The sequence below is a fragment of the Pieris brassicae genome, chromosome 5 (assembly GCF_905147105.1).
Source record: "Pieris brassicae chromosome 5, ilPieBrab1.1, whole genome shotgun sequence".
NCBI lineage: Eukaryota > Metazoa > Arthropoda > Insecta > Lepidoptera > Pieridae > Pieris > Pieris brassicae.
In genome coordinates this window covers 3,600,947-3,624,178 of record NC_059669.1, presented here as the reverse complement: position 1 = coordinate 3,624,178, position 23,232 = coordinate 3,600,947, and the positions used below count along the sequence as shown (strand labels likewise).

At 32.5% G+C, this 23,232-nt stretch overlaps 1 protein-coding gene across 3 annotated transcripts; it reads right to left on the bottom strand.

Moving 5' to 3' along the window:
• Positions 1–2,209: 2,209 nt before the first annotated feature.
• LOC123710031 (arf-GAP with dual PH domain-containing protein 1-like) lies at positions 2,210–22,147 on the bottom strand. Of its 3 annotated transcripts, XM_045661693.1 has the most exons (9): positions 21,928–22,147; positions 12,808–13,033; positions 11,941–12,114; positions 10,507–10,596; positions 10,197–10,202; positions 9,735–9,911; positions 8,630–8,865; positions 7,499–7,693; positions 2,210–5,681 (listed from the first exon to the last, which is right to left on the bottom strand). In XM_045661693.1, exons 1-9 carry the CDS (start codon positions 22,007–22,009, stop codon positions 5,617–5,619), a joined length of 1,251 nt encoding a protein of 416 aa, XP_045517649.1. In that variant the 5' UTR covers positions 22,010–22,147; the 3' UTR covers positions 2,210–5,616. The 3 variants fall into 3 exon arrangements, with proteins under 3 accessions (XP_045517649.1, XP_045517650.1, XP_045517651.1); XM_045661694.1 differs by lacking the exon at positions 10,197–10,202; XM_045661695.1 differs by lacking the exons at positions 10,197–10,202; positions 10,507–10,596.
• Between the last annotated feature and the right edge of the window lie 1,085 nt (positions 22,148–23,232).

Here is a 23,232-nt window from a genome sequence, read left to right as displayed (position 1 = left end):
ATGATAAACTAAATATGGTCATTTGTAAAATGTATGTAAAATAAATAATATATTACTTTGTTACATTGTTTTCTTCGCGTTCATTCAAATTCATTTTATAATATTTCTCTATATAATTCTTGTTTCCATTTAAGTGTTTCACTTATAAGGACTGAGAGCGTAGTAAAATAACATCATGAATCATTTAAATAATTCGTTAAATCTGCACGCTAAGGGCTGATCATATCATCATCATCAGTACAGCCCCTTGTCGGCCTTATCCTCCTCAAGTATGTTTTGCAACCTTGGGGTTCTGTCGTCGGCCATTCGATTCACATTCAACCATTTGACCATAAATTCAAAGATGTTAGAGAGTTTTTCATTGCAGCGTATACACCGTCCTTGCAAATAGGGCGAAGCCCAGCTTTCAGAACCATAAGTGAGCACTGGTCGCAGCAGAATTTTGTACAGAACAAGCTTGGTATTCTTCCTAAGAAGTCGCGATCGGAAATATCTACTAAAAGCCATAGTAGCAGTGATCATATTGCGTCTACTGATCTGGGCTGGGATAATTATCTTAATGTAGTTATTACAAATTACATTTAGAGTGTCTGAAAAAATCGGAAACACAATATAGATAATAACGGCCCTGTTTTTTGACATACATCTGGTATAACATACCTAAAAAAATATAAATAATTTCCGTTTGAGAGTGAAAATGCTGTGTCGACACAATCTTTAGTACATAGTATATAACTACATAGAATCACGTAATTGATAATACCAATTACTACTTCGGCTAATTGGTTTGGGACGAAAATAATGTTATTTGATATTTCGAAAATCAAAGATGTCCAAACGTTTGCGCTTATTTCACAAAATGGCATCAAAGTGGTAACGTGATAGTTTCCCGAGGATCTGACAAAACAAACCGAAATAGTCCGCAAAAAATATCACACGTCGGGACTTTTTAATTTTGTTAGAGACAAAGCGATTTAGTCATAATTTTATTTTACAAACTGACCCGGCGTACATAAGGTACGTACGTATATTGCCATATAAAGATTATTACAGTACTAATATCGCTATTAAATGGTATTAGATGGTGTAAGAGTGAAATTGTAGAGTTATAATATTCATTTTTTATGACAAATCCTTCATCTAATGAATCACTATGGGGTATAAATAATATAAAAATAGTTTACGGTCAAGCCGTTTCGGAGGAGTTTAGTTACAAATACTGAGACACTAGAATTTCAAATATTTTAAGGATAAATGCGATTCTTTAGTACCGGCTAGTCCTTTCGATACTTAAAATGCATTTTTAGTACTTACTTAAGTATATGACTGACACGTAAGAGAGTAATATAAAGGGGCTGCTTAGGTATTAATGATTGGCAGTAATAATTTGTGTAAGTTTTCGATCATAAGAGCAGTGTTGAATTTGGCATCTAAAATTTATTTAGGGCGTGGTAGCGTAGCATAGTTTTAACCCAGCTATTTAGTTGTTATATGAAATCTCTAATCCATATAAGTACATAATGATTATGAACGTAAATAAATCACAGAAGATAATCTCGTACATATAAATAAGGCAAAATTTCAAGAGCAAAGAGCTTGATTTTGTTCCCTTTGGTGACTCTTGGTGCACAGGCGCTGACTAAAGATTTAAATTGGCGCTCGGTGACTCCAGACCTGGTGCTTTCCCCACTCAAAAGATAAGTATCGGAAGATATCGAGGAAATTCTGCCTGAATTAAAGCTACAAGCATAAAATAATAAATACACACACAATTATTTCTTATTTAATTTTTCTTAGATTTTAGTATACTGATAATTTTAACTGAAACCTCAATATAGCTTATGTATAAGATTGAGAACGAAAATTAGGAGAAACTCCTAGCAAAACGAACACAAGAATTGTGCAGGATTGATGCATTGTATTGTAACTCTAAATTATTATAAAACACGTTTGCCTTTAAAACCCAAGGTACTCGTAGTTATTGTCTCAAACAAAGCTTTAATGAAAAACAACTTTTTAATGCTCTAGGTCCACAGGGGTATGGGTATGTAATTTAGAATCCATGGCGACGTCAAGATTTGTTATATCGAATTATAATATAGGCTTTTATTAAACATAAACAAAATTTCGATCAAAGGCTGCCATTTGATGCATATAAAGGTTATTTCTATGTGATATCGTGAGGCTGAGGGTTAAATAAAACATATTGTCTTGTGAATGTTATATCAGTTGACATAAATATATTTAATCATAATAATATTATGCCAGAGCACACAAATGAGTTAAGAACTAATAAATCATGATTGTAACTTAAGCGAGGCAACATTTTGGTAAATTTCATTAAATAATTACGCTAAAATTAACTAGAGCGATGATTCCCTATTTCACGCTTACACCACAGATAATGAATACAGTAGGGACAATAGAAACCTGTCAATTTTCGATATGTCAAAATATTTTTTTAATCTTGACTGAATAATTATAAATAAATGTTTAACTATTTTTTGTGTATAAATTCAGATTCAGATTTTTTTCTTAGACAGTCTTCTATTATTAGAAGACGAAAGATGCAGTGTTTTAATGTCCTTACTGTTCACAATACCGGTGCCTATCTCCATCATTACAATAAATATTATAGTTACGCAATGTTTATACAATGTCAATATAAAAACTATTTTAAGGAATACACTATGATAATATCATACAAATTATTGCTTTACAGCTACAAAATCTAATTTCAGGGTACAAACATTTTCTAAAAATCTAATTTTGTCTATGGATATACGAATACACCTTACCTGCAACCTTTTTGGTCTGTATAAAAAAATTTAGTCTACAATTAATAATATTTTTGAATTTTCAATACATTTCGTGCAATTAATGGTTAAGAGAATATTGGCTAAAAGAACGATCGATAATACTATACGGACTCTGCCTGTGTTTTTCTACAGATACAAAATCTAGCATTATCTAGACGCTACATTCTACCCTATAGAATATAGATATGGGTACAATCAGAAACTTCACAATAATAAATTAAAAAGAAACTTTTAGTAAACTCTTTATATCTATTTCCGAATTAAAAAACAATTGAATGATTTCATCTGAATATAAAACAATAAAATGTCCCGTTTAGTAACTTCAAGCAAGAATGGCTTTTAGGTTATCCAGTTCTTTTTTTGACTCAAAAGAATAGCCTAGCTAAAAGCTTTTGTTAAACATTTTCAATATAAGACAGTTGGTCTTTCCATATGTCTTTCATGCTAATGGATGATAATGGTACTATTTTCAACTATCAAAGTAATTTTATAGTATTAAATATAATTTTTGTGTAAATTGTAATTTTTGCGCCAAGGACGTTGTCACATTCGGTCACAGATTAAATATTTCAGAAACACAAACCAAATATACCCTGTGTGATTAGTTATTTCTGCATAAGTGGGATAGTCCGCTTAACACTACAAATTTTAGCTGAGTGATGAACGAACGATAGATGCAAAATAACTTCAACTTTTACGACCTCATCTTCATATATACCTATAAAATAACATTGTCTTGTCAATGTCAATCCTTCTATATTTACGACCATTTCTCCAAACTGGACTAATGACTCAAGAGCCCTACAAATACAGAGTATTAAACGCAAAGTAACGTGTTTGACATTCGAGTTCGCGCTAAATCTTGACTTTGACTTTTATCCTAAATTATTAGAGCTCATACGAAAGCTTTAAAACTTTGAAAAACACGGTTGAGCTACTGTTGCGTTACTATGGTAACGACCCATAACCATGGTAACGCTAGACACGCCACGAACGCTATCCGTCGCCATTTTGATTCCAATTTCAAATGAATTTTATCCAGCGCAGGCTTAATCTAAGTTTTACTGCCCAAACAAAAGCACAGACAGTTGAATTTCATTCACACCATCAAACATCCTGTATTATCAAATCCGATAGTATACTCGCATAAAAATATAAATAAAATATTATTTCTACCATGTTTTTGGCAGTCTCCTAGCTTTAATATCCTATTTTATATCTAATGCTTAGTATGTTTAACTCATTATTTATCATTCATAATTAAATTTGTTACAAACAAATGTATAGCTGTCAAACCATTCAGACGCTTTAAGCAATTTAAAATATTTCGCATGCAAATCTTCAACGAGAAAATAACATTAGCTTAGTATTTTTGATTTAATTAAATAATACACAATTTCACTCTGCGATTACACACACACAATAAATAAATAATTCACTACATAATTGTGACAGGGAATACATTGGATTTATTAATATTAATTATTGCTATAGCGTACTATATAAGATTTATATTTCAAAAATTTAAGTTATATTCCCTGTAGAACGTCTTGTAATGAAAGAGAGCAATTACAATCGAGATTGTAAGAAAAATGGTTTTGTTACTGACAGTAACAGTTTGATACATATCGTATCGTATGCTATATCGTATCAGATTACGATACGATATTCTTGATACTATTTCTGTGGTTGCATCTATGGAAATTAATTAATAAATATCTTAAACGTTAGAATAATTTTGTATACCGTATTTGGTGGTGACGTTAAATAAAATAAAGTCAAGGAATGAAGAATTTGCTCTCCGTAAAATCGTTGATGAGCAGGGCTACTAAGTATCTCAGTTGAAAACTTTTTGTTAACGTGATATGCTGAACTACAACAAAAACTTGGATAACGCAACCCAACAATAGGTTAACTATTTGGCAAAATGGTATAAATAATGTAAAGTATAATATATTTATACATATTATACTAAATATCACAATAAGCATTTAACATCATTAAAAATAGTGATATGAGATGGCGTCATTGTTTTAACCCACATAATTTAAACATAGAGTTGTGAGTCGACTCTTTGAATCACTGAAATATAAAATAGCCCTGCTGTTGTACCTTGACACAAACGTGTTAAAGGAATCTTAACCATAAATTTTCTGTTTTCGTTTCACTATACATAATATGTAGCTGCCATATAGAACTGTCAATATAGAATTATTTCGAGAAAATGTTTTTGTGCGTTGTTAAAAAGGGATGTATTTTATTACTTAAATTGGATAAATATACGTGAAAGATACTTTTTTTAATTAATAATTAACATTACCGTCAAATACACAATACTTAGTGTACAACATCAAGATATTATTATTTACTGCCATTATTTATAACTTATTATGTATATGCTATTGACATCTTTTCAAGTACAATATAGTAAAACGAATCATATTTAATCTGTGAATCTAAATAATAACCATACATAAAACTCAGTAGATTCAGTCCGTCACTAAATTACATATCAAATAATTTACAACATTCATTATAAATTAATATTAACGTTATAAATTCATACTGCGAAATTATTTACAAATGTAAAAACAATACCGGAATAAATATTTTATCTCATAAATTAAAAATGTCAATAAGTATGTATACGACTAATATCATCAGTCGTACGATATCTGAATCACTGTGTTGTTGCAGTTGCCAGAAACATTAGTTTTATAAATCAAATTATTGCTTAATTATTCCGGCTGTCTACAACCACTAAAGTATTGCTTATATTAATTTTCGTACAACATAACTACCTTCCTGAAAATATGCTGATAGAGTTCGATGTCGTCCTTTTTCTAACCAGTGTTGCCTCAACTGAAAATTAAAATTGTGATGTATAAACAAACGTCAATATGAATTAAATTAAAACTAGAGAAAGAAAATACGACGTGCGATCACAGAGTTTTAATAAAGTATAAGGAGAAATTATAATCTTAATATATATAAATCTCCTGTCACGATGTTTGTCCGCTATGGACTCCTGAACTACTTAACCGATTTTAAATTAAATTGGCACACCGTGAGCAGTCTGGTCCAACTTAAGAGATAGGATAGCTTATATCTTTAATTATAGTCGCAATTTTATTTTATTGCAAATTATTTGTCTATAATTAATTGTCAGTCACAATTATCTGTTTACTCCAAAAGATTCTAACAGATGTCGATACTTTTCGACTGGATTGAGTAAGTAATCAATAGATGGCACTGCTATGGTAAACCGACACACGTGTCATATAAGCTACAATTCAATATCATGATTACCACGTGTTATTGAGGCTAAAGTATAAATCAAATTTATTTTGTAGTAAACGAAATACCGTGAAATTCAATTATTTTTGGTGTTAACATAGCCAACCACGTGTTACTTAGACCGAAGTGTAAATGAGATTCAAATTATAGTGACGATAATACAGTGAAATTATTCTTTCGTGTCACGGTATTAAAGATAGCTAAAACCGCATTAAGGAGAAACGAAGTTCGCGGGGGCAGCTAGTGTCATATAATTATTTACTCCTTTAGCTTAATTCACGTTTTGGAGAATAGTGGTACTAAGTCAAAATGTATGAATAGAAAACTTGGCTAATAAACATATTTTTAGCTACATTAATTTGGTAGAAGCAGTGATGTCTTACAGAATGTTACCCTTCGTACCCACAAACACCAATAAATATCAAAAAGCCCATAAAATGTTGGCTACACATTTGATTTGATAGATCATTTTAAATATGAATTTAATTATACATTCAAGTACATGGCATAACATAGCTGTTATTTTGATTTTGGAGACACAGACACGAGTTATGTAGGTTACATAAAATATGCATATGTAACATCTTATAGTTATGTTACATATACATATTTTATCGCACACTTCAAGCCAATATTGAGCCTTTTAGTTTTTTTTTAAACCGCCACCAAACTTAATTCCCGCTAGATATATAGATATATATATCATGCATATTTTTATGAAAAACAAAGAATAAAAAAAACTACCCTTTAATTAAGTAGCTCCTAAATAAATGTATTCCTAAGAAACCTCTGGAAAACTGCCCCTAAATTTGGGGAGAAACCCTCCTAGTTGGTACCATTGTCTCAAAAGTGTTTTAAACGTAAGCAATATGTTTCCGTTCGTAAAGTGTATGCTTATGAGACAATGTTTGTACATTGTGACGTGTGAACATTTCACATTGTATGGTAATACGATTCACGTCAAACTTTCCAGTCGTTATAACTATGGGATTTTCTATCGTGACGTTCTGTCAATCCACGTCAATGTGACGACAGTGTAACTGACGTTTTGTGACGTCAGGCTATTGTATTGTATGAATAACAGATTACACATATGGAACAGATTATACAATGTTATATATAGATTTTGAACTTTTGAAAAATTTAACAATGTAACTAAGAAATATAAGGTTATGTAAAAATTATTACATATATATATATATATATATATATAAAATTATATTAATAATTCTGGGCTTGAATTCCATTTCGTCCTACCCTCCTTTAGCAGCTTTTACGCGTTATATTTCTTAATATCATTTTTTAATTTAGAAGAACTATTTTATCTGCTATTTGATAAGTAATGAAATGAGGGTATTTCATTAATTCGTAAAAGTACTTACTGGTAGAATCCTGAGGTGTGAGGGGCCGTTTAAGCGTATGCTGAATGACCGTTAACCAGCCAGCTCGGTCCTCATGAGTGGCTGCAGCAAGGCAGAATGTCCGCTCTGGAGTCACCAGATAGAAGGGGAATCTCGCCTCTTTACAACCGTTGCCTGTGTTCGATACTTTGATGTGGTACCCAGTTGACTCGTGGCCTGGAATTGTTAGTTAAAAAAATTATGCCTTAATCAAGAAATCAAGATACAAGTGGTCTGATGTACTAAGTAGTTTATAAATGTGTTAAGCAAAATTACATAAAGTCAGCAAGGGACTGGCGAGTAGAATGTGTGTCACTGTCACTTAATAAGTTCTCTGAAAGTCGTATTTCTTGGTGAGGGTAGCATCCATGTAAGGTGCCTTGTGCCTTCTGCTTTGCTAGTGATATCTCTACATTTATTTGCAGAGATCTGTGAATATTGTAACTTGGTCCCAGTGGATTGGGGATTCGCGACCTATTGCCTTGACAACCAGTTCAGGTTATCTGGTTCGCGACAGGCGGTATGACCAACAATGTTAGAACTCTTTGGAAGCATGTCATTGAAATAATAAAGATAATATTTTAAAAAATATACTATTCGACTTTTCTAATTTTTTTTGGGAATTATATTTCCAACAAAGACTAGGAAACAAGTAATGTACAAAAGCTGTAATAGCCATTAAACTGTAGGCATGAGATACCCAGTAATTTTAAGTTAGTCAATGAATCCCAAACAATGGTACATTCATCATCAGACGTTTTTCGTCTATTTCAGTAGTCGGTAAGCCAACATCTCTACCACCGACTAAGTCACTTGTATTTTACAGATAGAAATGCTCACGTGACAAAGCATCAACTACTATCATTCTCATACAAATTCGTTAAGCGTTAGTGAGTCACGCCTATCGAAAAGTGCATTTGTCTCAAGCTGGGGGCTTAGACAAGAACTTTATCAACACGAACTGTCATTTTCATACAAATTAAGACTTCGACTTTCTACATACTACTGTTAAGTCATCTTGACTAAACACCTGGTGTTCTTCTTACTTCTATTAAGCCAATTTTGACATTTTACAGCTGTCAATAAATGACACTTGTTTTTTGAATGACATACCGATAAATATCTCCCCCTTTGGGTAGGCGTCTAGTGGTTCGTCGTGGTACATCAGTTTCCTGTTGTCCAACGTGAACCATCTTCTTCTGTGGACATCTGATGCCCTGGGTCCCGTCTTCCAAAGCCAGCCTTCACGAGCAAAGTCTTTCGGTAGACGTTGGAGCAGGTCTGATTGTGGTGTTGAGGGAAAAGCCACTTGTAAAAGATGGAGTTTGGCGCATCGGATGGCTGTGTACCTAAATAATGAAAAATATACTTCATTTTTATACAAATTTTAGATGTCGCTAGATAATATTTCAAGACAAAAAAACTAAAAAATACTAATAAAATCCATTAGTAGTAGGTAAGTAATTATTACTTCAAATACTAAAATATATATGTATACGCAACATAAAATAATAATTCGTTTAGCACTAACGTCATCTATTGACTAAATAAACTACTAACAATTAACAACATACTAATGTAATCAAATAATTGTGAACAATAATGAATGGTACGTACGAACGAATGATCGCCATTACTTATTATTTAAGAACATTAATTGTTTGTAAAATACCGGTAACGGTATTTAAATCGGATTAGTGCATAGACGTATTTTATTTGGTGTTTTTATATATGTATTATACATATAGGAAATATTTATATTTAAGAAAAACACTTTTTGAACGGATTAAAGCTATGTATTATTATTAAAACTTATAATTATTTACATAATTCTAAATTTTACTTTTGACATTTAACACCAGTTTGTCTTCAGTCACCGTGACCACGCACGCTGAAAAGTACGACGACGGTTTTTTTTAAATGTAGAATTATGTAAATAATTATAAGTTTTAATATTAATACATAGCGTTAATCCGTTTAAAAAGTGTTTTTCTTAATGTGTAAAAGCTATTTTAACAAAAGACAATACAATATCTATATTTATTAACTCAAAAACCACTGGACTATATAGACAGTTTTGTAGCTTTATTTCTAGAATACTTTTTAATATTCAGCCGTCTTTTGATACACAGATAACAGTGTGTTTTTAAGCGACATCCTGTGTGATTTTTTTATAATTGAATTTGTAAGTATAATTTACTATATTAAAAATACGAACCAGCAATTAATTACTTCGGCGTCCTCATGATACACGTAGATGTGTCGAGTTGAGCCTTCCTTCATAAATGTGAGCTGCATAGAATTCATGTGACCGATCTTCGCTGGGGCGAAAGAAACGTTAAGTTCAGACAACTTTAGGATGCCCTTGGGTTCCTTGTTCTCTTTTACGTGGTACCTATAAAGAAAATAATATAGTGGTTATGAGGGAATATTACTTTTTAAAGGCATAAAGGTATAAGATTTTCTATCTATACACTGACGCCTTTTTCCCGAAGGCGTAGGCAAAGGTAAAGTTATGGGTAATATTATATACATATAAGATGTTCTATACTCATTTAATAGACGTTGTATTTAGTAATAATAGTGGCGAATATAGTTGAAGAACTATCATTATAAATTTCTTAAGTAACTCTTATCTGATCTTTGGTATTGTACAAAGATCACATACTCATTAACTTACCTGCCGCTGAAAAACGTTAATTATTAGACCATTTTTAAGCTTTGTGATCGATCGAAGCATGCTATTGATAATGAAAGCTGACGAGGGCATGAGTTGGACAATATAGACTTTTCTCATCAATTATTGATCGCATTTTGAAAAGAGAGTAGTTATGATTTCGTTTTATTACCGGTATTCATGGTTTTAATAGGACTTTTCGTACTTTGAAAGGCAAACGAATTCTAAAATTACATTAAATATTTTTTAGAACTCTTCCTGACATGTTTTGTACACAATGCTATAAATTTTGAATCGTCAATACTCATCTTACCTCAAACGATAGTTTTTGAGTCGTAGCCGATTGAATAAACGGCCAAGACAACCCGTTGCACCAGAACAAGCGTCAGTAGGGCGCTGATACCTAGGAACCATTCCGTTGTTTGAAATTCTTATAGAAGAGCGTGCAAAGGACAGGGTTGATTTTAGACGCGTTTCAAACGGATTTTACGTATTGACCATGATTGGTGTATCTCAAGGTCATGGTGACGTCGAATCCACCAATCACGAACAAGAACGTCAATTCGCACGCGACCGATGTGTCGATTCCGAGCATTCGATGCGTTTAATACCGGTTTTAGCAAACCATTTGGTTTTATACCGTTGAACCAATATCGATTTCCTCTAAAATACCGATATTTAAAGTTTTATTTAACCCGGATGTATATAAGTTTAAAAAACATTTATTTATATCAACTATGCAAATATCAAGGCTCTAATAATAAATCGTTAACAGTTGTTTATAGAGTATTAAAATTGCCTTTTGTACGATTGCGTAGGCTCTGATGACGTCAATAGGTTATCCTTCCACCCGAGAAAATTCTAAAGGCGTCGTTTTATACATGCCTCGCTAACCGTGGGCGATAATTGTATTAAAATTTTACACCTGGTTACAATAACGGCGTTACGTAGAGTAAATATTGGCGATGACGTTTTGAAACGTGGAATTTTTTGTCGTGACGTTGGTATTCTGTAGGTAGGAAAACTAATTAGGTATGAGATATCGTAATCTCTTATCGCGCTGGCAATTCGGTAAACAATGTTTGCTGTTTGTTGACATTGGCTGGTAACAGATAAAATAATGATATAGATAAATATTTCATCATATAATGAAACGATGAATAGAGACGGTCCCGCAACTATAAAGATTGTTTGATAATCAACACAATAGTAATTTAGAGTTTGTGGTTTTAATGTTATATTAATTTCGAATTTTTTTACGGAATTCAAAAACATAATGTACGTGTAAATTTCCGCATGTATTAACAAATTTCTGGAAATATTACATTCCAATATTGGAATTACTTCAAAATTGGTATTATAGGTATTTTAAGTCGGTTTAATTAACTATTACTTTTAAATATGATATGCTGTATGTGAATGACAATGAAACATGCATTTTAAATGATTTTCTTTAAATTACGAATGGATGAAGGCCATGCTAAATTAAATACCATTTCATTTGAGATTAATGAAGCGCACTTAATAAAAATGTATATACATATTTTGGCCCCAACTAGCAAGTTGTCAAACCATACTCAGGATCGTTAATTAAGAGTTAAGTAAAGATTTAATACCATAGCTACAATCTGAAATCAATATATTAAATCATTCGTTCACTAAGCAGCCATTTTCGTAGCTTGTTCTTTAGATATATAATCGACGAGTCACGGCTATATATCTACTTACTTACTTACTTACTACTTACTTTAAAGTGTCCTCGTTTTCATTTAGAACAAATTTCCTTAGTTGATATCTGCTGTCTTCTTTTCCCCTCTTCATCAGAAAACCTTCCATAGAGCCAGAGAGGTAGCTTTGGCGTTCTGGATGGCAAAATTCTTCTCGCTCGTATTTAGCACGAATCCACTGTTCTATGAGTACCCTGAAAAGTTGTTCTTCTTTTAGTCTCAAAAAATATCATAGTTTATCATCCGAATTAGCTTAGCAACATACTTCCATTTATAATCAAGAACCCTTATTTATAAAGTGAAAATCAGTATTGCACTATTTAACTAAAGTTTCGTCTATTTCTGTGTTTACTCTGTGATTATGAGACGGTCGTTATTGTTAAAACGGTGCAATGATACTTTTTTTGTATAGAGCTGTCTATTTAAAACTTTACCATCATTGACGTGTACAATGCAAAAATACTCATATTCTGCGAAAACAACATTAGAGATAGGCGTGACTGGAAAATTGAAGATTTTGAATTAACTGGGAACTCTTTCTCTATAAATATCTCAGAATATTAAAATTTATTGATAGTCTTTTGTTATTAAGATCTAAGTTTACCAGAATTATAACAGAATATCAACACTAATTATAGCACAATTATATTTGTTAAGACTGTTAAGTATCGGTTACAAATATTGTTTTCTATTCTTTTAATTTTTTTTCCGGTTGTGTTTTGGTTCGTAAAAGTGAAAAATATCAAATATTTTTTTTACAAATGTTTTATTAACGACTTATGATCGTTGCAGGTTTATTTGTATAAACCCACAAACTCTTACGAGAGCAATTAAAAGCTTTTGTAATTTTTGTTTCTTTTCTAAAATCTTTTTTTTTAATTACTCACTGAGGATCACTCTTAGCTGGTCGTCTGTAGCAGGGCGGTACACGATCCTCATACTTATTTCTTGCGGCAACATTACCAACTTCCTTCATACGATGAACCTGTGAATCCTCCCATCGGTCGAGCTCCAAGTGTTTGACCTTACTAATATGAGCGCCCATTCCACGATGTATGCTGGCACATCGCATGCATATGAAGATACCGAGGTTGTATGATGCCCAGTCTGGATCTGAAATATTAAAGCCGTGTGTTAAATTACGTAGGGCCAAATCCAGTTGGTCGCGAGCGCTCCAAAACAAATATATATTTGTATCTATATAGAGATAGTTCCATTACGTACACAAGTAGGATAGGTGACCAGGGCCTTAAGTGCCTGACACACGCCGTCTACTTTCGTCTGTGTAGCCAAAGCTCTATTTCCTCATTTTCGTCTTAAATTTATAAATCGTAATTAAAGTAATATTGTAGTAAAATAGTTTTAGAAAGGATTCGAAGCAATATACAAACAAGCAGTGTACAAAACTCTGCTGCGACCAGTGCTCATGTATGGTTCTGAAACTTGGCCCCTATGGCAAGGGAGAGAGAGAGCGAAAATATGGAGAATATTTTCGAGCGGCAGATTCTTAGAAGAATGTTTGGTCCTGTATGCGAAGACGGTATTTCGCGTATCCGCTACGATAAAGAACTTTGTAACATCCTAGACGCGGCCAACATCGTCCAATTCATAATGCAATTCATCGTGCAACAGACTCAAGTGGCTAGGACTTGTGCACCGAAAGGCGAACGACATAACCCCAAGGTTCTCTCACAACATGATGGTAAGAGAAAACCCGGTAGACCGAGGCTGGATTGGTGGGATGGACTTGTCAAGGACCTTGAAACAATAAGGGTGCGCAATTGGACAGGCCCACCAGGGGCTGCATAACCATTGGTGATGGTAGTAAAATAGTGTAAATATTTTGAAATATTTTATGAAAAGTAAATTAATATACATCATTTTATCTTTATTTAGGTACGCTGTGAGAAGTAAATATCTAGACACTTCTTTTCAATTTACTCGTAATTAACATTATTATATTAATAATCGAATTAAAGCAGTTGTAATTCAATCACGTCAATGAATACGTAATAAGATACAGCGTCAAATCTTTCTTAAGAAACTTTATCAATAACAAAATATGGTTGTGGCAAAGTTGGTCTGATGCTAGTCCCCACACTAGGGAGTTGTGTAATTAAGACTGGGGTTGTGGGTAACTAGATTACAACCCTTCCGTAGTTCATGTTCAAAGAAATATAAGATAAATATTTTTTTAAATAATAGTCTTAATGTTAAATATAAATAAAATCGTGTATGCCTAAGTATTCGTGAGTGTGTGAGTATGAATGGCTGTGTATGTTATATTATTACTAAAAACTGCTTAAATATTATAGTATTTATTTACATCTACAATGATATTAGCTATCAATGATTTATCTCGGGTAAATATGCAGGATGCCAGGGTTATTGAAGAATTTTTGATGGGACACAATAGATAAGTCTATCGAATGCATATCTTATTTCTTTTAAAGTTTCATCATTTAATTGAATAATAGCTGATATCATAATCAATAAAAATACCAGTGGCAATAAAAGTACCTTTTTAGTTCTGGGCCTTAGACTTCTTTACACCTTTTGGATGTAAGGCATGCCGGTTTCCTCACGATGTTTTTCTTCACCGTTCGAGCGAATGTTAAATACGCATATAGACAGAAATTCCATTGGTTCACAGCTGGGGATCGAACCTATGACCTCAAGGATGAGAGTCACACCCTGAACACAACACTGCCGAAACTGCGCTCTTAGGCATAATTTATAGCAAATTTTATAGATTTGCATTCACATAAATTTAGCATGTTTACATAATTAAGTCATTAAGTGTTATTTGAGATCAGCAATAAAATAACACGTGTAACAATAATGTAATAAGCAATTTTGTTATTCTGCAAATCATCAAATATTTGTTATAACTCCATAATAAATAAATAGTTTGCATGTTTAGCAACCATAGACAATAATATAATCAATACTGGTATTAAGAGAAAATATTAAACTACTGGACCGATTAAAAAACTATTTTAACCCTTCGTTATGATGAATAGACTATAGAATAATACGAAGGTACGGTTCTGTGTGAAATAACAATAGTGTAACTCAAGGTGTGAAAATGCCTATATTGCGTACCCTGCGGAAACTATTCACAATAGAGCAAAGTCAATATATTATAGAAGACATGAATTTCTGCAAAAACGATGTCTAACAAAAAAAAAAAGTCTATTTCCCGAGGCTATATAGAACGTGATACGACGGAATTAATACAGATGGAACCATAACAAGTTTTACATAATTGTATTTTTAAATTGTGATTATAGACATTATTAATACTTATTGATTATTCGGTGGCGCCACAGCCCTTTATGGATTTTTGTCTATGCCTTCTCTGCCTGGCCCGCGTCTTGTAATGTTTCGTCTCTAAGGTCCATATTCTAATTATTATTTATATTAGTCTTGGGCGATGTCAAATACGTCAATCTTCATACAGAAGAAATGGTTTGACGGTTCTTGAAACTAGGGTTAAGTTTGATTGACGTTCTAGAACACAGATGTAGACATGCCGGTTTTCACACGATAGACTGTATGCTTTACTAAATTATTCTCAATTTCGACTTAACGTTTCATTTTACGTAAAAACAAATTGTTTGTAGCAATTAATTTAGATAAATTGTTGAGGTCATTCACCTCGGAATTCACACATCATGAAATAAGTAACTTACAAATTTATTTTCGCGGTCTGTTTTAATTGCGTTAATTATCAAGTCCAAAAAAAGTACCAACGGAAAACGTTTTTATTAAGTCGCAATAAAATATCTAAATGAACAACAAAGGTGTTAAATCTTTGGCAATCAATATCTTAAAAGCCGAATAAAGGAATTGTAATATGATAAGTACGAACTCCCAAAAGTTCAAACCCGATAACCATTTAACAGATGCGAGATTCTCTTGTAACTGTGTATGCAGATTCGTATCAAAATGCCTTAATGCATTCAGAGATTTTAATATAAAATTCTTTATCGGATATAAGCGCGAATTTACTACATTATTTACATAACTCGACGTTTCGAGGGCCCTTGAGCAGTCAGCGAGAGATTGAGGTTTATTAAAATGTGTACTAAGTATTCGCGGTAACCAAGGATTTTATATAGCAAAACTCTAAAGAAGTAAGATACCAAACGATTCTTAGCACTGAGCCTAATTACGTCAAAAATGTTTGTATTTAATTTTGACACATGGAAGTTCTAGTTCGCGCCATGTCTCATTTCCGAATCTCACCCTATGATCCTGAGATTAGAGCTCAAAGGTAAAATTCGAGTCACGGGTTTGGTTAAGATTCATTCTAGTTATAACTTTGGTAACCTTATCCCGCAAGGGAACAAAACAAAGCAATTAAAACTTGTAGACAGTGATAGAGACAAAAAAAAGAAAGGTTAGGTTAACAATGTGGACTACTCGATGGATATGGAGGCTTGTACAGCAAATTTAAAGGAAGGTAGAGAAGAAGCGAGACGGACCGGAAGTAATTCCATACTCATCTCACTCCAGGGATCTTAATTATTCCTTAATATGTCCAAAACTTGTCTGAATATTCATAAGTAAAAATAATACAACTGTTACGGGGACTTACCGACCAATATCTGTGGTTAGTCATACCGATAATTTAAAAGGTAATTGATAATCTTAATCAGTAGAAATGTTTTCAATGACGAACTATTAATAGTGTAGTCATAGCGATATAATTATTTTTACTTACATTCTTAAAACAAAATGTTTTGTTATACAATTAATTAGTTTAAAAAAAACTACAGCAGAATCAGGCACATTGCGAAATATAAGTTAGTACAAACAGCCTCACACAGAATACATAGAAAAATAGAGTACGCAAGCCTCAAGTAAATAAAAAGTAAAATACAAGTTAGAAATAATGACTTGTATTTTACTAATATTTTTATGTTATGTGTTGGGTACACATATTGGGTTGGGTCGCCTCTGAATCTGTTTCATACACAGGTATGGGTCTCTGTTGACGTTCATATATGTACTTAGATACCTATATGAATAAGGTGCAATACGTAGGTTAGGAATCGGTAACCTGACATTCAACCTGCCGGATTCCTATAATTAATATATCAAATAAATTCTGTACGAAGACAGTTTATGCTATGGCTCTGTTTGGAGAGGTCTTTGCAAATCATGACTAAAGTGTTATATTTATGTGACCGTTCATTGGATTAGCATGGTTATTTATTTTAAAACATATACTAAGTTACACACAGTTCACCTAATGACTTCAATCAGCCAGGCTTCAATCGCCCGTCATTGAAAACCATGAGTAACGAAAATAGCAATAGCAATTAGGGACGTACAGATAAGGGGCCTTACACTTATAATAGCAATGCTGATAATGAGTTTTTATATCGCAAGATTTCAAGGTTGCGACATTAGCGCGCTTCATCGAACTTGCATACAAAACTATGGGATCGGTTTTACTAAAAGTGCAATAAGGATTTATTTCTTTTATGTTCTTTTATTTTTGTTATCGTTGTTTACGTGTTGTTATTGATTTAGGTTATAAATGTGTTATTAGTCATTATGATAAGAACGATGAAAGACCAAACGCTCCACGACCAAAGCTACGAATATAATATTGGGGAAAGTCCCATCACATCAAGGGAACATGGTATTTGAAGGCAAATAAGTATTCAAGATAGCCCCGAGGCCATTGCATTGGATAAACAAAATAATTTATTTCTTCTCGTTTTGTTGGTACTATGCGTCAAGTACAGGAGATTGAGTATTTTAAATAAATATGTATTCGTTAATGGAATAATCGTAATAGCCTTGTACTAATTGTTGTTATTGTAACATTTTATTATTTATTGATTAAACCGCGTAAAAAGTTAGCAGCTAACTCACGCAAAACTCCGCGGTGGTTCTCCGAAAATAGGGGCTCCCGTAGAGTGTTTATTTAGTAATCAGTTAAAATTCTAAATACACAGGTTGCATTGAGCGATGAAGAAAATAGCCATCACATGTTTACGCGTCACGCACAGTGACGCACACAAGCGTCCGTGGCCTCTTCAATGTGTTCATAGTCGTCGTAAATAGCAATGTTTTGGTCGTAACAGCTGTGGGTGGATCTTCTCGCACGTTCGAATAGCGAATTACGATCGTTAATCAACACGAAATCGATATATACACTTTTAAAACTGTTTTTTACAAGAATTTAAATGGTTTAAGTCGGAATTACGGGTTGGATGCATTTTTCCGTTTATTATATTGTTGTAATGACATGTGACTTCTTCGATACAAATAGTCCCCACGGGAGTTGTTTGCTGTGATATTGCGGGATACTCGATTGTGAGGGAGTTGCATGGATCGGGTTAGCGCTGCGCGTTCTTAAGTTTTCATGTCAATTTCACACGTGACGTGAAATGATTTCGCCAAAAATCTAACTAAAAACTGCCGAAGAAAACAAAGGCAAAAACAGAAAAAATAATTCATGAAAATTATGGTTTGCGATTGCTGATAATTATCTTTTAAACAGGTTATAGCCAGTTAGAACTCTACAATACAGAGAGATAGTGAATTAGTAATTACCTACACTTTCAAGTGTTAATTTAATATCGGCACAAGTTTACTAAATGTCAATGAACTTTGCCAAGATTAATGTAGATATAATTAATTGGATAAGTGTATAATTTAATATTTAGTGTGAATTATGTATTCACTTTAAACTTTATTTAAATGCTTTATAAGATTACCAGTTTTACTTATAAAAGGGTCCGTTTACGTCCCTGATACGATTTTTTATAGTTATTACAAAATGTGATTTTCTTTCCCAATGTTAAGTTTTACTTATTATACATATTAAATGGTTATATCCTCTGTATCGGCTATAATCAAAAATACATTACAAAATTTATTAATTTGACGTTTCGACGACTTGTGATCAGTGTGACCACAAATGCTAAGTTTAATACTATATTGCTTATTCAGAGACTAATCCAAGCGTGACTCTATGCGTCAAATGGTTTTTTGATTTTGACGGATGATTAGAAGCCCGTGTTTAGACCATTCAATTATCCCTTTATATTTATAATAATATAAAGAACCGTGTAACTTAGATACAACATATACAAGACTCATTAGTACTACTGATTTAAAATCACAGCTGGAAATGAATCATTGTCCGATTGGATCTTTTGTGGACATTTAAATGCCTTATACTCGTATCGCTAATTAAAAGTTAACGGCTACAACTCTTAATGAACGACTACGAGTAATATATAATATATGTATTAACACTCTATCATACATAATTTGCTTTTAAAATATATGTCAGTTACGGTGAACATATAATTTACGAATTTTTAAAAAAAAATTCTTCCAAATAAGAGAAGAAAAATTCAACTATATAGTATTTAGTTATTTAAAGATTCTTATTCGTTTAATTCAGATTAGGGACCTAATGGATGCTTAGCAACGCTTTTATTTATTAATAAGCCCTATCGAATATATCAAGAATAAGTAGCGTTCATAATGTTGTATTATGTACCGCTTGACCCACGTTAATAGACCTCTTGTGCTATATATATTTTTCTGACATATTTGACAATTTTATGCCAGCTGCGATCTGGGCTCCAGCAACATGTCGGGTAGCCCATCCCGAAATACCTTCATGCCAGTCTCCAGCTCCAGTTAGCACCTGGCACTCGAAAGTTTGACAGACAACAAGTACATGAATCACCCGTTAGTCGGTTCGTTCGTCACAGACGCACGCGGGGCTTTTTTTGAAGCTCTGTAATGGATACTAATTAAAAAGGTTCGTGAGCAGTCGCAAATAATTTGAATATATATAAATGTTTTTATAATGGTTTTTAGCAACGTTACAGAACATATACCATTCGCGTTAATTTATATAAAAATATATAGAAGATTTCGATAAGAAACTCATAGTAGGTACGAGAACGAAAACATTTAGGAACTTTCATTGATAAAGTATTGTAATTAAGAATTAAAGTATGCGAACGATAATCGATTTGCTTAATTAATGTCAAAACGAAATTGATAACTTACATCCGATAATGTCACAAAAATAAATCCGTTTTTTAATTAATTAAATTAGCATGAAGGTTTTATATTACATTTTTAATTTATTATTAGATAGACATAGATAATTCGAAAATTAAAACACAGGGCTCCAAACGTCACTGTTTACGTTATATACTTTCAAAACCGGTTTTATACAAAGTATGATTTTAGTATATTTATTCTAAATTTAAAAAAAAAACGTTAAAGCGAACAAGACATATCAGAGGATGAAATTGTGTCAGGTTTAGGGCTGGCAATTTAGTCTCTATTGCTATAGAATATTACTTTTGATAATTAAAGCTTGCTATTTTATTTAATAATATACGACTGACCAAGCATCACAAAGGCAATAAGAATGTCTCTGACGCCGCCGAGCTGAAGATGATCAGAGATGGAAATAGCAGCATGCGAAGGAGGATTAAGAGATTATACTTTTAAATAACTCATTACAAAGTAGACATTTTTATATTTCTATTTTTCTATGTTTTTGTTAATTTTATGTTCACCGTAATTGTCATATATATATATATATATATATGACGTGGTGTAATGAAAAAATATATGTATTATATCTTAATTAAGAGTTAACGGCTCTCTTAATGAACGATTCCGAGTATAGGCCTTTTAAATAAGTTTACAAACGAGAAGAAAGAACGAACGAAAGAAAATATAAAAATCTCTACTAAAATGTTTCGCACACAAAAACTGGATCAATTTACAGAAAAGTAGATCAAATTGCAGAACATTACCAAATATGGTAAAAATTGTAAAGATTCGGAATTGTTAAGAAAATCATTTTACTCATGCTAGAAACAGCTGATTACTTTTTTATCAAACATATGTAAACCACGTGATAGGTATATGGATAATAAGTTCGGTATGTCATTAACAATACAAATAATTATTTCGTGATATAAGTATTTCTGAAGATATATAGTATAGTTAATTGACCAACGAGAAAGAACAATTTTAATACCTATACATTAGGTATTAAAATCTATACAAATAAACAAGAGCAAAGGAATGTTTTGTCTACCTACTTTCACTTTTAAATGGAATTCTTGGAACATTCTATACCTGAGTCATGAATTTCGCGGAATTTTTAAAGGTTTTTATGGCATTAGCGGCCCGCCCCTAACTTCACATCGGTTTTGCACACAATATTTTATAAATAATTGGTGCGTCTTATTAGAGAAAATAATTGTGTCTCTACTTCATTTATTAAACGTATATATTTAAACATAAACAAATAATGTAACGTAACAACAATTATTGTTTATAATCAATTTGAGGAAAATCTGCTATTAACGAAAAAGCTCAAAATATGTGAAGCATTGATAAGAATAATAAAATAAAGGTGATGTATGTATGTTGTATGAATCATTATTTAAAGTCTATGAGAATCAGTGACGGTAGAGGCTTTAATGTACATAGTCAAACAAAACTAGACTTACTACGACTTCATCTGTCTAGAATTAGAACAAATTTAGCCCATGTCCTTTGGCCAATAAATATATTTATATATATTATTTAGTAGATACTTTTGTTAAATTGGTAAAGCTTTTTATTTGTTAATTGGTTAGATAATTTTTTGATCCTAGGAGTAGAATTACAAAATGGAACGTATAAAACAAAATATTAACCATTTCGCTACGTATAGGTATCAATTTACATTAAGCGTTCCTTCTACGGAATTATAACCGGAAACTGTTTGCTCTGCCGCATAAACCAACGATAACTTATGACTTTTTTTCATTCAGAATAGTAATCTATCTTACCAGTTGATGTCGACGATTTGTTTTCAATGAATGCATTTTACTTTGGGGTCACTGAACTCCAGAGCATGGACGCACTTACGCCCCCCGCCTATACACCATCCCATGGAAATACCACGCTTTTACAAGGCGAAATGAATCATTATTAAACACTCAACATACCCTCGGCTCCACAATCTGCACACACTTGATTTCCGGGTTTCTTAAGCAATTCCTGTAATATTTTTTCGTTGTGATCAACCATCGTGGAACTTTTGCATCAATGATTAAAGACACGCTGTAGCGTTTGGCGCTACCAGAAAGTCGAACACACGCTTTGAACGCGTTCTTTGCCACTGCGCGAGGCCGGAGGCCGAAGGGGCGACGAGCGAGCGAGACTACGACTGCGGCTCGAGCCGAGAGACGCGACGAATTAGTTCACAGCGCCTTACCGTCAGCAACATTGTCCCCATTTCACTCACACCTCCTAAAAAGTAGTTAGACAGAAAGAGACAAAAACAGAGGTCTAGTTTCAATACATGAATGAAATCAGTGAGTAGTTGATTATACGTATTTGTGCAGACGTAGTTGATGTCTCGTAAAATTGTCATTGTGTGTGTTTGGCGTAGTACGTGATATACGTAATACAAGCGCCGCCGTCGTCTCGCGTAAATACTAAAATACTATCCAAGCACCTATATATTCAGTCTGGCGCTAGGCAGACGCAGTGCTAGCAAAACTAGAATATATAATAGATATTCAGTAGATTTGATGTAGACTTGCTTTCTACCACCAAAGCCACAACGTATGTTTTTATAGCTTACAATGAGACGGCGAATATGTATTCAAAAAATACAGTAATAAACCTTTTATTGTTGTTGTACGTTCGTACCCTATAGATAACTGATTTTATATGTTTGATTACGATACAAGATTATAGTAAAGGCAATAATATTATACTTTATTAGAATAAAAATTAAAAGGAATTCCGAAGTTTTTATTAAATTGTGATTACTGAATACTCAAGATTTAAATAATTTTCAGTAGAGAATCTAATGATGCATACATCCGTATTTGTCATTTTAATAATATACTTCAAATATAACTGTTCTACAAATTCAAATTGAATTATGTTAATAATCTAATAAATTCTCGTTTATATCCGATAAATATAATTTCTCCAAATGGTATTACGTGTGAAAACCAAAGACAATGTTCAATCCATACCTACTATTATTTTATAATACAACATTTAAACATTACAAATAATCTACCTAGTGACGGTTAAAGAAAAAAATCGTTCTATATATATTTTTATTTATTATCTATTTTAAGAAACATTCTTTAGGACTTTTGGCGCAATATATTTAAACAGCGTTGTAAGAAGATATTGCCCGACAAAATAATAATTGATTACAAAAATTAAATTTTAGTCTGTGGAAATAATGACAGATAACAAATTTAATTTAAACAGTCTACAATAATATT

Excerpts from the sequence above, each read along its gene's own strand:
- LOC123710031 (XM_045661693.1), bottom strand. The coding sequence starts at position 22,009 with ATGGTTGATCACAACGAAAAAATATTACAGGAATTGCTTAAGAAACCC. Across the intron at positions 12,115-12,807 it reads CCAGCTAAGAGTGATCCTCA|GGTACTCATAGAACAGTGGA; the intron begins GTGAGTAATTAA and ends ACAACTTTTCAG. Across the intron at positions 8,866-9,734 it reads GCCGAAGTAATTAATTGCTG|GTACACAGCCATCCGATGCG; the intron begins GTTCGTATTTTT and ends TTCATTATTTAG.